This window comes from Pteronotus mesoamericanus, unplaced genomic scaffold, assembly GCF_021234165.1.
Source record: "Pteronotus mesoamericanus isolate MK-2021 breed Mesoamerican mustached bat unplaced genomic scaffold, CSHL_Meso_final scaffold_651, whole genome shotgun sequence".
Classification (NCBI taxonomy): domain Eukaryota; kingdom Metazoa; phylum Chordata; class Mammalia; order Chiroptera; family Mormoopidae; genus Pteronotus; species Pteronotus mesoamericanus.
Window position 1 is genome coordinate 15203494 of NW_026555325.1, and position 14715 is coordinate 15218208.

The following is a 14715-nucleotide window of genomic DNA, read 5'->3' on the forward strand; positions in this document are numbered from 1 at the left end:
AAAGAATTGTCCAGGAGCTATGACAACAATGAGCAAGAGGACTTTCAGGGAGTAGAATCATGGCCTAACCAAAATTCCACATCCAGGGTACATGGAGTCCATGTCTACTCAATGAAATTTCAGAATGACTTTGACTCAGTAACTGCTATTTGTCCTATTCTGTCCCTTTCCAGATGCAAGAGTGTGTTGCAGTTTTGTTACAGTTCCACCACTGTGTATGGGGGATCTGTAGATAAGGAGTAACATTCAGACCTGACAGAGAAACTACCACGTATCACCTAGAGTTCATGTATTTTGAGTGGGCTGCAATTTTGGAGGGAATATTTTGTTTTCCTCCCTTGGGGATGGGGCGAGTGAGCGTATTTTGAATGTGAAGAAGAGTGATCCAAATACTGATGACCAGGACAGGGCAGGCTGCACTGTTCATTATTCTGGCTCAATGATCTCTGGCTTTCCTCATTTTTACAAGGTTTTGGTGAGGCCCTGTGATTATTTCTGGCCAATGGCATGTGAGAGAAAATGACACAGGACACTCCTGAGTCACAACAGTAAATTCTTGGTGCAAGATTGTCCAGATGTCACTTTTCCTCATCTCCATGATTCTGGAAGATGATTTGAGATGGAGCCTTGAGTGATTAGGACAAACAAGAGTCCCCTACCAACCTGTGCTGGACATTCAACATGAATGAGAATCAAATTTATTTTGTTAGGTCACGGAGATTTGGGAGGTGGTTTGTTATTACGGCATAACCTAGCCTGCTTTGACAGATAAATCTGCAAAAAGCAAGGACTTGTAATTCCACAGATCTATCTTTCCTGACTTATGTATTAACAATAGTTTTCCTCACACGGAGGAGAGCTAGTTCATCCTGGACATCCAATTTAAGTTTTCCAAACTTAAAATACAGTATGTTAAACAGTTAATTTAATATCTTTCAGTAAATTCTCAAAGACAACTCTCCTGCTGTAAAATCTTTAAAACTCTAGAAATAAGCAGGAAAGCCAATGCTTGGTTCTGAAATCCAGCCATGTCACACATGGGTGGTATAATAAAAGAGGAAGAGTGTAATTTTCTGAAATGAGTGACATTTATCAAAAGCCAGTGTGGAAATTTGGAATTGAATAAAATTATCTACTTTACTGCCTGGAGAAGGCCCCCAAAAGAAATAAAAGTGATTGTTTCAAACCTTGTACTAAATATTAGGAAAGAAGTCCTTTCTGATTGGCGGTCTGCCCACAGTAAAAAGGACACTGTTTGGGTGAGTGAGACTGAACCAACTGAAATTAAATAAACTCCTTAAAATTTTCCTTCTTATAGAGGAAGCTGAAATAATCTTACTATTTCCAAAGTAAGTGACACAATGACACAATGAGAGATTTCTGCAACTGACACAATGAGAGATTTTTTTTTTCCTAAAACAATGAATATGAAGACATAGAAATGCTCAGTTTTTAGGCTCCATCTCTCCTTCCAAAAGAAATGTGAGAGTAATGACTACTTCTGATAATAGCATAACAACTTTAAAACCTAAAAATAAAATATCAGAAGAAAAACAAAGCACTTTTTTAGCTTTTCTTCGTTTATTTTAGATGGCAAGCAGCATTTAACAGGTTTAGGTTTAGGATCTTTCCTAAAAGCATTTCATTTCTACCAGCGTTTTAATACGAATTTAATTCTGCTGTTGGCTCTTCATGAAACATGCCTTATTAAGACAAAAACATGTACAAAAGTTCTCTGTCAAATAGAATTTTACCCTCTCTGAATAGGAACCTTGAATTTGACCATTTAAAGTTTCTTCACGTTAACACAGTGGAATGCTAATAAACTGGGTCTCTCTCCAACTAAAGTTTAGCTGCTAAAAGGCAGGTACTGTGTTTTTACCTTCAGACGTTGCCCAGCATCAAGCATGAATGATGAGCCAGTAGCTTTGCATTTACCTCTCTCTTTATTCCAAGGCTGTCAATCCCTTAAACCTATTTTTCCTACTGTAAGTGTAAAAGAAAGAAAATTCTGGTCTTCACAAGTTCAATTTGGAGAGAAGATGTCTTAGAAGGAATAAAGGGCCTTTGACACTCTGGGTAAAGGAAAGTTCAAGAAAACAACTCCACTTGGCTCTGAGAAATAGCTTTGGAGCTGTGGAAATTCTTCGGAAAATGGGAAGTGATAACTCTTGAAGTCCCGTGAAAATTCAGTACAGTCTACAGAAATTACAAACTGCTGAATGTAAGAATTCTTTTGGGAAACTTGCAAAGTCAAATGTGCATACTGGTGGACCCGGGGCCAAACCAGAATTGGCCCATAGCATTATGACGGAAGGAGCCAACATGGCAGGAAGACAACTGTATCATTTACGGTTGATTTCAACAGGCATGGCACCAATCCATGTAATTTATGAACAAGACTGTTTTTAATATAGTGAGCTTATTGCATTTCTAAATATGCAGCACAGCTGGAAACAAAGAAACATTCAGAACCATACAAATGTATTTGCCTCTAAAAATATATGGACACTGAGAATTAGTTTTCTTTTTTTTTAAGGAGAAAGATACCCATTTTTGCCTAATGCCGATGATAATTTGGGCTCAGAAGCTCTAATTGTCATATGACTCCATGAGCCTATTCTTGAAAGTATACTATGTAGGGTTGATGGAGAGAACATTTGATAGTATCTACTTCTCCACCTCCATTCTTCTCCCGCTGAAAGTGAATGCCAACTAAATCCTCTACATTCTCCTCATCCATCATGTCAAGGTCTTCCATTCCCGTCAGAAGCACCGTCCTCTTAGATATTCCTGAAAATACCTAAAAAGTAAAGTAAAAAAGATAAATAGAATATTTTCTAAGAGCTTTGAATTGTAAAACTTTAATAAGCTCTGTTTAATATTTTGGAGTTATCTTAGGTAAGACAAGGAGCCTCAGGAAAATTTTTCAAGGAACAGCATATTGGAGTCAGACCTGAGTTTCAGAAAGACAACTCTGGTGACATTAAACAGAGGAAAGGAGGGCAGCTCTACTGAGAGCAAGACCAGTTAAAGCGGTAGTCAGGGGTGAAGGTGACAAGACCGTGTGACCAAATGAACGTCTGAGCTGAAGTGAAACAACGCGTTAAGCATGAGTTCTAGCTTTCAGGATGGTGCACCGGGTAGATGGAGGCGCCATTTATGACCTGAGTAGGAACAGAACAAGGGAGCCAATTTGGGGTAAACATAGTGAGTTCTGAGTAAATGGGCAGGAAAAATTATTTTTAAAACCCAATGACAGTAGACACACAAGAGAAATGTAGCTATGTATCTACATACAAAAACAAAGATTATGCTGTTATCTGAGTAATTTTAGTTTAAAAGAATGTATAACAAATTAAATCAGGTACAGTTTTGCATTAAAATATTCTTTTTAAAGACAAAACTCATTCTGTACCAAGCAGATACAAAGAAACAACTTTGATATTCCTCAAAAATAAGATTCAAACAGTAACAGACTCAAAAAACTTTTTCTTTATTTTTTTGTGGGGTGGAGTGAAGCAGAAAGTTCCCAAAATGAAAGAAAAGAGATGGCTTTACCTGGAACTTTTTCAAGTGTGTTTCCATGTAAGGAGAAACAGCAACTCTATGGCAGTCTTGATTTATATAAAGAGGATAGTCTTTGTTTTTCAAAATCTTGTCAGCAACTAGGAGTAAATTTTTTAAAAAATTATTTCATTTATGTCCTAAACATTTTAACCTAAGTTAAAATTTCCTTCCAACAGAACAATATTACAACAAACAGTAAATTGAGTGATTAATTTTTAAGAAATTGTCATCCGCTTTAAAGATTTCACAGCACAATAATCAGGTTTAAATAGGTCCTTTTCTCTTGAACTACTGACTGTAGTCAATCAAAGCGCAGAGGATTCCTACATTCTCAAACAGACCCACTTGAGTCAGCTACATAACATGCACTTATCATCTGCAAAAAAAAACCCCACCCATCCTAAGAAGACTGTTTCCCAGTTTCTAAAGAAGTATGAAGAAAAACCATTAGAATACTATATATTTTATTTTTTGCTATATATGTGTATACTCATATATAGTAAACTACTATATTACTATAGCATCTGTGTTTATGTATGTGTTAGTTATTCTGTAACTAATACAAGATATTCAGTAAGCTGATACAATGATTTTAACCAAAGGGATGGAGGAAGTGTTGAATGTTGTCTAGAAAAAGTAAAGGCAAATAATAAAAATTCATCAGTCTTCTCCAGAACAAAGAATGATCAGATTTATGTTTAGCAGCATTTTCCTCCTAGAAGGGAAAAGGGTTATGTGTGAAGATAGTATAAAATTATTTAATAGAAACAGTTCTGAAGAATATCCAGTCAGTTTTTTTTTTCTCTCCTCTCCCCAGTCCACCTTGGATCAGCAGTCTGTCCAGTGGTTAAGAGTGCAGACACTTACTGGCAGGGATGTGGAGAAACTGAAACCGCAGTGCATTGCTGGTGGGAATGTAAAAAGGTGAGGCCACAGTGGATAACAGTATGGCAGTTTCTCAAAACATAACACAGAATTACTACAGGATCCAACAATTCCAGAAAGATCTAACCATAACTAACTACATAGTAGGAGAAAGGTAAGGAAATGTCTCAATTTTTGCTGAATTAGTTGCTCTTCTCTATTATTTCAATTTTCTTTAGAAAGCATGGATTATTTTGTTATTAAAAAACCCTCATCAGTCAATGCGTTCTAACTGCAAACTTGCAAACCCCAGAGAAGCCCTAAGAACTACAGCAACAGATTTTTACATTGAGAATCACTTGAACATATTAACAGAAGCAGTTGTGGAATCTTCTACTTTTTATCCTAAAAATGTAGGCCCTCCTAAGATAATTTGGTAAAAGTTCATTTCTACCTAAAAAAACGGGACAGATGTCTAGTCTGTTCTTTTCCAGGAAGTCCCCTTGTCTTCCCTGTTATCGATTTTCTCTGCCTAAGAGACCCCCATCAGTCCTAATAGGTGGGATAAGACATTTTAATATATATATTTATTTAATATATATAAATGTAAATTTATCTGCCACCACTCACTGCATGATCTCTGGTTAGTTCCTCACCTCCCGAGGCCTCAGTTTGCTCATCAATAAAATGAGTATATCATCTACCTCCAGAGCTGCGCTGAAGATCAAAGGACACAAATGTACAGAACACCTGGCTCCATGCCTAGCACATGATGAAGATGCACTAAAATGCATGTTCTCATTACTTGTAATATTACCATTCTCAGTAACATTCATGAAAATGATTTTCAGGACTCGACTATTTTATAAGGCTTTTAAAAATCCCCTATTATGATGTCTAATAAATTATAAATAAAGGAAGTAGAAAAGGAATATTTTTAGAAATTGCAGAACATGACTTAAATGGTAGGGTATTTTTTTTTAACATTTTAAATGTGGGAATACCTCCACTTTCCACAAACGTGATGACAGCACTTCCGGCCTGCTTATTGTACTCCACACATTCCACTTCTCCGCCTCCGTACCGGGACTTACAAAAGCTCAGCTCTAGCTTGTCTCTCATCTGATTTTCAGGCAATGCACCAGGAATGTCAGTAACGCTGATCTTCACTTTAGACACTTCTACATGAATCTGGGAAATCATTTCATATTCAGAGATATGGATGAGAACAGTGTCCGTGTTTAACAGAACTCTGAAGACCTTTAATCACCATGTTACCTGGAATCTGACTCCTGGTTTTAATGGAACTGGCTTGGCCATAACCTTCACATCTATATCCTTTATCTGCACATGGTGTTTTCCCATTCTGATCACATTTTGGGCAACTGAAAAATAATATGGAAAGTATTAATTTCCAATATTTCAATATATTTTGCCCTTCTGGCCTAAGAACAAATTATCCTAAATATTTTCAAATTTTTTTTTATTTTAAAGGATCTAATTTTTCAACTTTTCTTAGCATTTCCAAGTGATAATGGTCTTGCCATCCAAGTAGGATATATTAATGTCAAAATACGTCAGCAAAAATTACAGTGTAGAAATTTTCATCAAGTTCTAGATTTATCTCTTAAGAGATAAGGCTGATAAATTCTTCAGAAGTGCACACATCATTTCATATCATTTCAGTACCGTCACACACCCTCCCTTTCCACTGTTGACAGAATTACCAGAGAAATCCCTTAGAACATTAAAGCACAGCTAGAAATTTCTTCCAGGTTGAGTAAGTTAGGAAAACCTTTATAGGTTATGTTGTAAGAGATTATAACACTTCAGTTTTTAATATTTGGAGCTGCTTGCTCTGATTTGTTATGAAGATAAGAAATGCCCATTTTTGGTCTTATAAAGCGTACATGTGACAATCAACCAGCACACCACAGCTGTGGGAAGAGAGAAACTGGGTTAGAAGACAGGGCGTTGTCATGGGGGAATTCACAATCATCGTACCATATGACTTTATAACTTGAATTTTGACTTTTTTTGGTAATGACAACAGGCAACAGTAACAGAAAGTATCAGTGAAGTAATGCTTAGAGAATACTCCTTCCCTTCCACTCCCTACACCCAAACCTCCAACATCTGGTGGTCTGACTCAGCTGAGAGTAATCATTTGTGTTTCAACTTCTGTGACGCTGACCATCGAAAGCCAAATCCTAATAATTGTATAAACCCAAAGCTGTCCCAGGAGAGCAGGACCGGAGAGCCAAGCCTACAGTGGAAGATTTGCAGCATTCCCAGGAAATTCCCGTGTAGAATCCCTTGCCTCCCAAATCCTCACTTCAGTCTTCCCCGTTAATCCCAATAACCATGTCTAACTGCCAGCATGGCTCTAGGCCTCCGCCTCCACCCTCAGCTGTATGGGGTGACCCAGGGTGAATCAACCCTACGGATAGGCACAGACCTGCTAGGGAGCCATTGATTTTTTTCAGCTGCGGTAAAACTGACATAGAACATTATATTAGTTCCAAGTGTACAACATTGTATTCTCTATTTGTTCATACTGCAAATTGATCACCCTAAGTCTAGTTACCATCGCCACCATAAAAAGTTACAAAAAAATTTTTTGCTGGTGAGAACTTTTAATATTTACTCTCTTGGAAACTTTCAAATATGCAATAGAATATTGCTGACCATAGTTGTCACGCTGTGTATTCTTCCTTTTCATGAGTTCTTTCTTTTATATCTGTAAGGTTGTACCTTTTGACCCCTTGAATCCCTTTCCTTCTAACACTTATTTTCAGGCTATAGTGATGGACCAGGAATCAAAAGACATGAGTTACAGTAATACATTCTCAGCATCTGAGTACTTGAAGGGCTTGTGGAGACCCAAAACTTGACATAAGGTGGCTGCTCAGAAAAATGTTGGTTCAGGAGAAAGTAGATGGGTACCCAGGGTTTGCATCTCAGCTCTGCAATTTGTTAGCTTGTATGGACCTTGAGCAAGTTCCTTGTCTTCTTTGATCTTTCCTTACTCGGAAAATTCCTAACGGGGCAATAATGACAGCTAACATCTACTGTTTATAATGTGTCAGACACTGTGCTGGGTATGTTATCAGCATTTCTCATTTAACATTCAAAGCAATCCCATGAGGCAGGTATGACCAGAAAGCCTGTCATAAAAATCTGAGATTTATAAAGAACCCAACTCAAATCACACTTGTAGAAAGGGGCAAAGATAGAACTCAAAGCCAGATTCTCCTCAGTAAGGCGCCCCCAGCATGGCAGACTTAGCAAACGTCGGGTCCCATCCCACATCTCTGACTCCTGGGCCCTGTCCACCCATTGGTCCTGTGCCCTTTGGTAAATCTCTTAAACACCTGAGAATCTGTCTTCTTGGCTAGAAAATATAAACAGTAACTCTCCTATATTATTGCTTTCAGAGACTCACAAGAGTATAAAATGAGATAATGTCTGTGAGAACTGTGCTGAGCTGTGCATCCTTAAAATATTATTTCTAGTATGATCATTTGGAGATAGCGGGTAGAATAGAAATATGCTGGTATTGTACATCACGACCCTTGGGCTTGAGTCTCTGAGGCACTGCTTTCTGAATGAGTGATCCTATTCAAGTCACTTACCATCTCAGTTTTCTCATCTGTGAAATGGGGATAATCATACCCGCCTCAGAGTTTCACTATGAGGATGAGATGAAATAGTATGTATAAAAATTGTAAAACAAAAGCCAAAGATCTATGAAAGCTCTTTGTAAGCGCAGGTGCTTTCCAAAGTTAACTAGGTCATATTGTTGAACACGTCATACCCTCTTCTTCTTCGAAGGTGATGAGCGCTTCTCCTTTGTGTAGCTCATAAGGAATTGGTGAGCTCACTTGAAATGAACAGGAGATATTTAAAAACTGGCTCTCATTCTCAGGATTCTCTAAAGATGTGAATTTCATCTTTGTTTCTGGAATGTCCTCTTTGATCTAATCCAAACAGAAATGTTTGATTAAAATCAAGACAAGAAAAAACTGAAATCCTTCCAGTGATAATGTGACCTGATCATCCCATCATTCATTCTCCACTGACTCAGAGCCCCACAAAATACTGAGTGTGGTCTTATTTAATAACTTTAGTAATTGCTCCTGCCCTGGTAAGTTCTTAGTAATGTAATCGGGTACTGATCTTTTAGTCTTATTTCATAGATGGAATTATAAGAATATAATCACTCACTTTTCCTGATCAATATTTAAACGGGTCGACATAGTATGGTGTTTGATTCTAAAGACTACATCATTCCTATAGATAAATACCTTTTAAACAACTGTGCCAATAATAGGCTAGCTTACAAGGAGTCATTAGACAGAACGTTTACTCTTACTGCAAAGAGATATGAAATGGAGTCAGGAGTACACTACAGTTAATCTGATAGCAAACCCAGACAATTTCATACAAAAAGATAGACTCCTGAATTACATAATTTAAAATTTATCAAATTGAATTCCTCTCTTTCCTACATCTGCCTATCAACTTTTGAACAATTACCACAACTTGGGTTTATAAAAATGTGAAGGGACCCTATCACCAAGATAATCTGGAGGATAAAGTTAAGTGGTTATACTTAGCTGCTCAAAATGATTGGAATCAACAGACCTATACAGCTACACATAAATGCACAAATGAGTTTGACGTCTATTTCCAATGGTTATTTACACGCTGAAATAAAAGTTGTTATCATGAAGAAAGTAGTAATATTCATTGAGTCATTTGATCTAATCTTATCTTCATTATATATCTACGTGTGACTTGAGTAGAATTTCTGATTACCATAATTTCAATTTCAAAACAATCGGTAATGTCTGAGAAAAGGCACGGTGTTTCTCATTAATATGGAGATAATGCAGTATACCGACAGACCTTGTTTTATTGTGCATTGCTTTATTGCAGTTCACAGGTACTGTGTACTTTACAAACTGCAGGTAAGACCCTCCACCAGCGAAAAGATTATGATTCGCGATGACTCAGATGATGGTTAACATTTTTCAGCAATAACGTATTCTTTAATTAAGGTATTACATTGTTTTTTAGGCATAATGCTATTGCACACTTAATAACAGACTACAGTATAGTGTAAACATAACTATTATATGCACTGAGAAACAAAAAATTCGCATGATTCATGTATATTGCAATATTCGCTTTACTGCGGTGCTCTGGAACTGAACTCGCAGTATCTCTGAGGTGTGTCTATACCCAGAAAAGTCTGGAGTTTTTGGAGTGAGAGTAAGAGTGATTCTAGTCCTGAGCACAGTGTGGCAGAAAGCAATTCACTTATGCCCTCTGGTCCACTTCAGTCTTCTGTAAAGTGGATCAACTGAGCTGGCTGTTTTCTCAAGGCCCTTTGAGGTCTAAGAGTAAATGATTCTGGCTCCAGTCTGAGGTAACCAGAATCTTAACAGTCTTCTCTAAGTCCCATAAACACAGGAAGCCTCACTTCCTGATATTCAATATCCTATACTCCCTTTCAGGAACAAAAAGTGACAATGTTTTAACCATTTAAATCATATAAAGAAACAATTATGAGTTGCTGTGATGGGAAAAAGGGGCGAAATTTATGTCTAATTCAAATACAGGAAAATTTAGGAGAGACTAATGGTGAAGACATACATCCTTTTTTTTTTTTTTAACTGTACAGCTCATTTAAAATACTGTAGCACCCTGGATGAGGAGAGCGAAAAAATCAAATACCAAAACCAAGAATTTGGTCCAAAAGTGATTGATAATGACTATTGCTTTTTTGTTTTTGAAAATTTCATTAATGTATACATAAATACAAAAAGTGCATCATCATAAGTGTACAGCCAGATGAAATTTCACAAAGTGCTCACACAAGTGTGACCAGCACCCAGATCAAAAACAAGCACAACCAACATCCCACAGGCCTCTTGGGTTCCCTTCTAGTTCTTACCTGGTAGTTCCTACCATGCTAACTTCTAATATCCTGTTTTTGTGCTATATTTAAATGGGAGCATACGGTATGCCCTCTTTTATCTTTTTGTGTGTTCATGAAGTTCATCCATGTGTAGCTGTAATCTGTTCATTCTCATTGCTGTGTAGTATATCATTGTGTGAGTACACCCCAACTTATTCATTCACTCTATTACGGAGGGACACTGGGTTGTTTTCACTTTGGGACTATTACAAAGAGTGGTGCCATGGATGACCATAATGTTTTAAAAGATAACTTTATATAATAAACTTTTCTGAAAAATGAGGTCATTAAAAAATGTGATACATAAAATAAAAAAAAGGTACCTGAGAGTTTCCGATGGTCTCCTGTAACTCATCTTTAAGCTTTTGGATCTCTGTCTTTAAGTAATTATTCTCCTTTAACATCTCATCAATTAATTCCTAAAAAGAAATTTTTAAAAATCAAATAGCATCAAAAATTTAAACAGCTACTGACCTCATTTTTCTAAAGGAATTAAAGAAGCTAAACTTCTCTCACCCTGAACAAAGTGAAGAAAAACATTAGACAGTTTCAGAATAAACACAATCACGTGAATCAATAAATTTGTTAAATATTTTACATCATCTCATACCACTCCCAAATATTCATATATCCATTTTACAAACAAGGAAACTGCCTTTCACATAGAAATTTTCACTCAGAAATGTTCATAGTAGAGCAAGGATCGAGACCCAGATCTGAGTCTAAGTCAAGTGCTCTATCAACTCCTTTCCTAGCTATTGGTGACTACGATATGATTTTTAAATTGCACATATGTTACTCTGGGCAATTTCTTAAATACGCTGATTTTTTTGCTGCCTTCACATGTCAGACATAAGGCCTCGGGTAAATAGTTTAAGCTACCTGAGCCTTCCCTTCCCTCTTGAGTCTGATCAGATCATTGTTAACTAAGCTCATAACTTTTAGGCGTAAATCGAAGAACTAAGGGAGAGAGTGAAAAAGCAGTAATGTTGTAGGCTCTGTAAAAGGAAAAATAGAAATATGATTTTTCTTGTAAGGTTTGAATAATGAAAGTAAAGATATTTTGAAAACCTTAATATACTCCCAAAGTCAAGGTAATGGTAAGTAAAGACATATGAAACATGCTTCACCGCAAAACTAATGTATATAAATTAATTTTTAATAATACCCAGTAACTTTTCCTTTTTACCTGAGTTTGTTTGTCTTTCACAAGTTCTTCATCTAGCAAATCCTCCTTGAGAACTTGTTTTTTGTTGTTTTCATCAGCTGCCATGATTCCCTAATATGAGAAATTTTTAATATTTTATAAAGAGTATACACACAAACTCAATAAGAAAACTTTGACACTTTTACAGAAGACACATCTGTTCTTATCTATACTTTTTCTCCTATCATCAAAGTCTGTATTATCATGTGGCTTATAGCCATCTGAATAAAGTCTATATTTCAAATAACTTTACAGCTATCAATAGATAAAAAGGTTCTACAAATCCTTTGCTTTTCAACGCAGCAATAGAATATGTATTAACATTCCTCTGCAGTTAACAGCTCAATCATAATGTCATGTTCCATTTTAAAAGACTGTTGTGGTCTTTTCGCCATTTCTAGGATGGAGACAGGAGAAGCACAAGAGAGCAGCTTTTGGTGACTGAAAGCAAGGAAGTGCTCAGCAAACGATGAGGACAAAGGATCCTGCCTGAGGAAGTTCTCACTGACCAAATGTGTGAGAAAATTAAGCGTAAAAAGTAAATAATGACAGTAATGATTAAATCCAGAATACAGTAAAAAAACAAACAAACAAAAAAACTATGCATCCATACTCATGTAAGTAAATAAATTAAAATTGGGGGGAGCAAATGACCATTTTGTAAGTTGCAAAATACTTCCCCACAAAATACTTATTAACTTCAAAGGGGAAAAGAGTGACTTGACAGTGGCGAAGCCAGGCAGACACCGCCATAATGAAATAATCAAAGTCAGTAATGAGATAAGTCAAATCGTGTGCCGTCTGAATGGGCGCACCGAGAACACAGCACAGCCTCTTTGATACTGCTGCCAAAGACACTCGATCTGAATCTAAGCATGAAGGATCATTACATAAATTCAAAAGTGTCAAGCTCATAAAAGCCAAGGAAAGACTGAGAAATTGTGCCAGACAGAAGGAAACTAAAAAGGCATCACAACTAAATGCTACATATTATTCTGAACTGAGTCTCTTTGCTATACAGGATATTAATGGGACAACTGGCCACCTGAGAAATGGATCCAAGAATTAGATGGCTGTAATGTTCAACATTAATGCCCTGATTGTGATCATTGTATTGTGGTTATGTAGAGAACACCTTTTTGTAGGAAAGACATATTCAAGAATTCCAGAGTAATGGGTAATGAAGTTGGAAACATTCTCAAATAATTCAGACAAAAAATTGTACTGTACTTGCCACTTGTCGTCTGTAAGTCTGAAATGAGTTCAAACTGTTCTTCAACGTCTATCCCAAATTTCCCCACAAGTTCTTGAGGCCTTTTCTGATCCTCCAAAAGGATGGTGTGTCTCCCTCTTTTGGGGAGTTTTAATTGTTTGTGTACCTGTGTCATTTGTGTACCTGACTAGATAGATAGATGGTCATGACCTTGAGACCAGGGACCATGTCCACTCCTTCTTGTACCCACCAACGCGCAATGCAAGTTTACACACTGAAAACACTCAAAATTTATAGAATTATGCAGGATCTTGATCCACATATTTGTTCTGCCCAGGAATCCCAGGCATATGAAATTCTCTTATTACACTTCCAGAAAGCAGAAACTGTAACATTATTGAAATGCCTTTTAAAATCAATATTCTTAAAAACTTGTAATCAAAGGCTATCAATATATTTAACTCATATAAATGGTCCACTACATTCTATCCCCAGAGCTTCTTATGGCATATTTAGTATCTGAATGCTGTCTTTGCATGAGCAGACGTACTGTACAGCCTTCCTTTTGTGCATTCAGATGGATTGCCCCCTTCAAGGTGTCCACCTCCTAATCCCCAGAATCTGTGACTACGTTAGGTTATTGCTAAGGAGAATTACGGTTGTAGACCGAAGTAAGGTTGCTGGTCGGCTGTCTTTAAACTATGGATATCGTCCTGAATTTTCGGTGGAGCGGAGTCAGGATGAGATGTGACAACAGCAGGACCGTCAGGGACAGGTGACTTAGCTCTGAAGATGGAGACAGGGCACCACTGAGCCAAGGAAGATGGGAAACTGGAAAAAGAAGAAAAAGGCAAGAAAACAGGTTTATCCCCGCAGCCTACAGAAAGGAAGGCAGCCCTACAGACACACTGATCTTAGCCCAGTGAGGCCAGTTTGGGCTTCGAACCGACAGATCATAAATGTGTGGCTTTTAAGATGCTAAATCCTTGGTAATTTGTTACTCAGGCAAATGAAAAAGCAACACAAATCGCCTTCTCCCCCCTACTCCCTGTTCCCCTAATACCCTCGTATCAGTGGAGTGGCGGCCAGAGGGAATCGAATGTTCCCAAATGCATGCCCGGTAGCAAAAAGAATGAGGGCAGGAAAGGAAGAAAGTGGGGGTTAGTAAAGTGGTGATACATATAAATAGCTTTTTAAAAACATGTGTATGGTGGGAAAAGGTATAAGAGGGATACCTGCTAATGGAAATAAAATACAATTTTAGAAATACTTATGTGTGTTATGCAAACAGGGAAACATCATATCCTCCTTTAGATAGAACTCTCTCAGGAACACCCCTGCATATTCTGAAAAGGGAGGCACGACTGCCAAACCCTGCGCCTGCCAGAGTAAACCTCCCTAAGGAATCAGTTTTTCTAAGAACTATCCGGAGAAACACCACAGGAACAGTGGGGAAACACAAACCATTTTAAGTTTCAATTTCCGGAAAGAAGCAAAACAAACTAAGGAGACGGGGTCAGCGACCAGGAAGGCAAAGAGAAGGCAAAGTGGGCCCGGGGGCAGGGGCGCCCCCTCGATGGCACCGCGCCGCAGAGGCCCCGGAAGCGGGCAGCTCAGGGCAGCAGGGGAAGAGGACACGGGGGCGCGGCGGGGCGCAGGAGGGCGGGGGCCGCAGAGTCCCCGCGGGGGCGCCCTCGGACCGTCGCTCCTCGCGCCTGCTGTCCCCGGCCTCGCGGCACTCGCCTCCCTCCGCAATCAGAGCCTCCAGCCCGAGACTACTAGGCGCAGGGATGGCAGTCGGGGAACGGGGCGCCCACTCACCTGCCTCCGCCGGCCGAGCGTCGCGCCCTAGGTCCAAAGAGCCCCCCCTTCCCG

The 14715-nt window shown here is 38.2% G+C and overlaps 1 protein-coding gene across 4 annotated transcripts; it reads right to left on the reverse strand.

Annotated features, from left to right (window-relative positions):
• Positions 1–1562: 1562 nt before the first annotated feature.
• On the reverse strand, positions 1563–14715 carry NMI (N-myc and STAT interactor). Of its 4 annotated transcripts, none has more exons than XM_054562388.1 (9): positions 14662–14715; positions 13508–13671; positions 11610–11699; positions 10744–10839; positions 8252–8414; positions 5713–5819; positions 5439–5625; positions 3562–3668; positions 1563–2803 (listed from the first exon to the last, which is right to left on the reverse strand). In XM_054562388.1, exons 3-9 carry the CDS (start codon positions 11691–11693, stop codon positions 2618–2620), a joined length of 930 nt encoding a protein of 309 aa, XP_054418363.1. In that variant the 5' UTR covers positions 11694–11699; positions 13508–13671; positions 14662–14715; the 3' UTR covers positions 1563–2617. The 4 variants fall into 4 exon arrangements, with proteins under 4 accessions (XP_054418363.1, XP_054418362.1, XP_054418361.1 ...); XM_054562387.1 differs by having other exon boundaries at positions 13498–13671; XM_054562386.1 differs by having other exon boundaries at positions 12858–13671.

Bases quoted from the DNA above. Each gene is read 5' to 3' on its own strand.
- NMI (XM_054562388.1), bottom strand. From the start codon at position 11,693: ATGGCAGCTGATGAAAACAACAAAAAACAAGTTCTCAAGGAGGATTTG. The intron at 5,820-8,251 runs GTATGACGTGTT...ATTATTTTTCAG, and splicing joins CACCTTCGAAGAAGAAGAGG to TTGCCCAAAATGTGATCAGA. The intron at 5,626-5,712 runs GTAACATGGTGA...ATGATTTCCCAG, and splicing joins AACCAGGAGTCAGATTCCAG to ATTCATGTAGAAGTGTCTAA.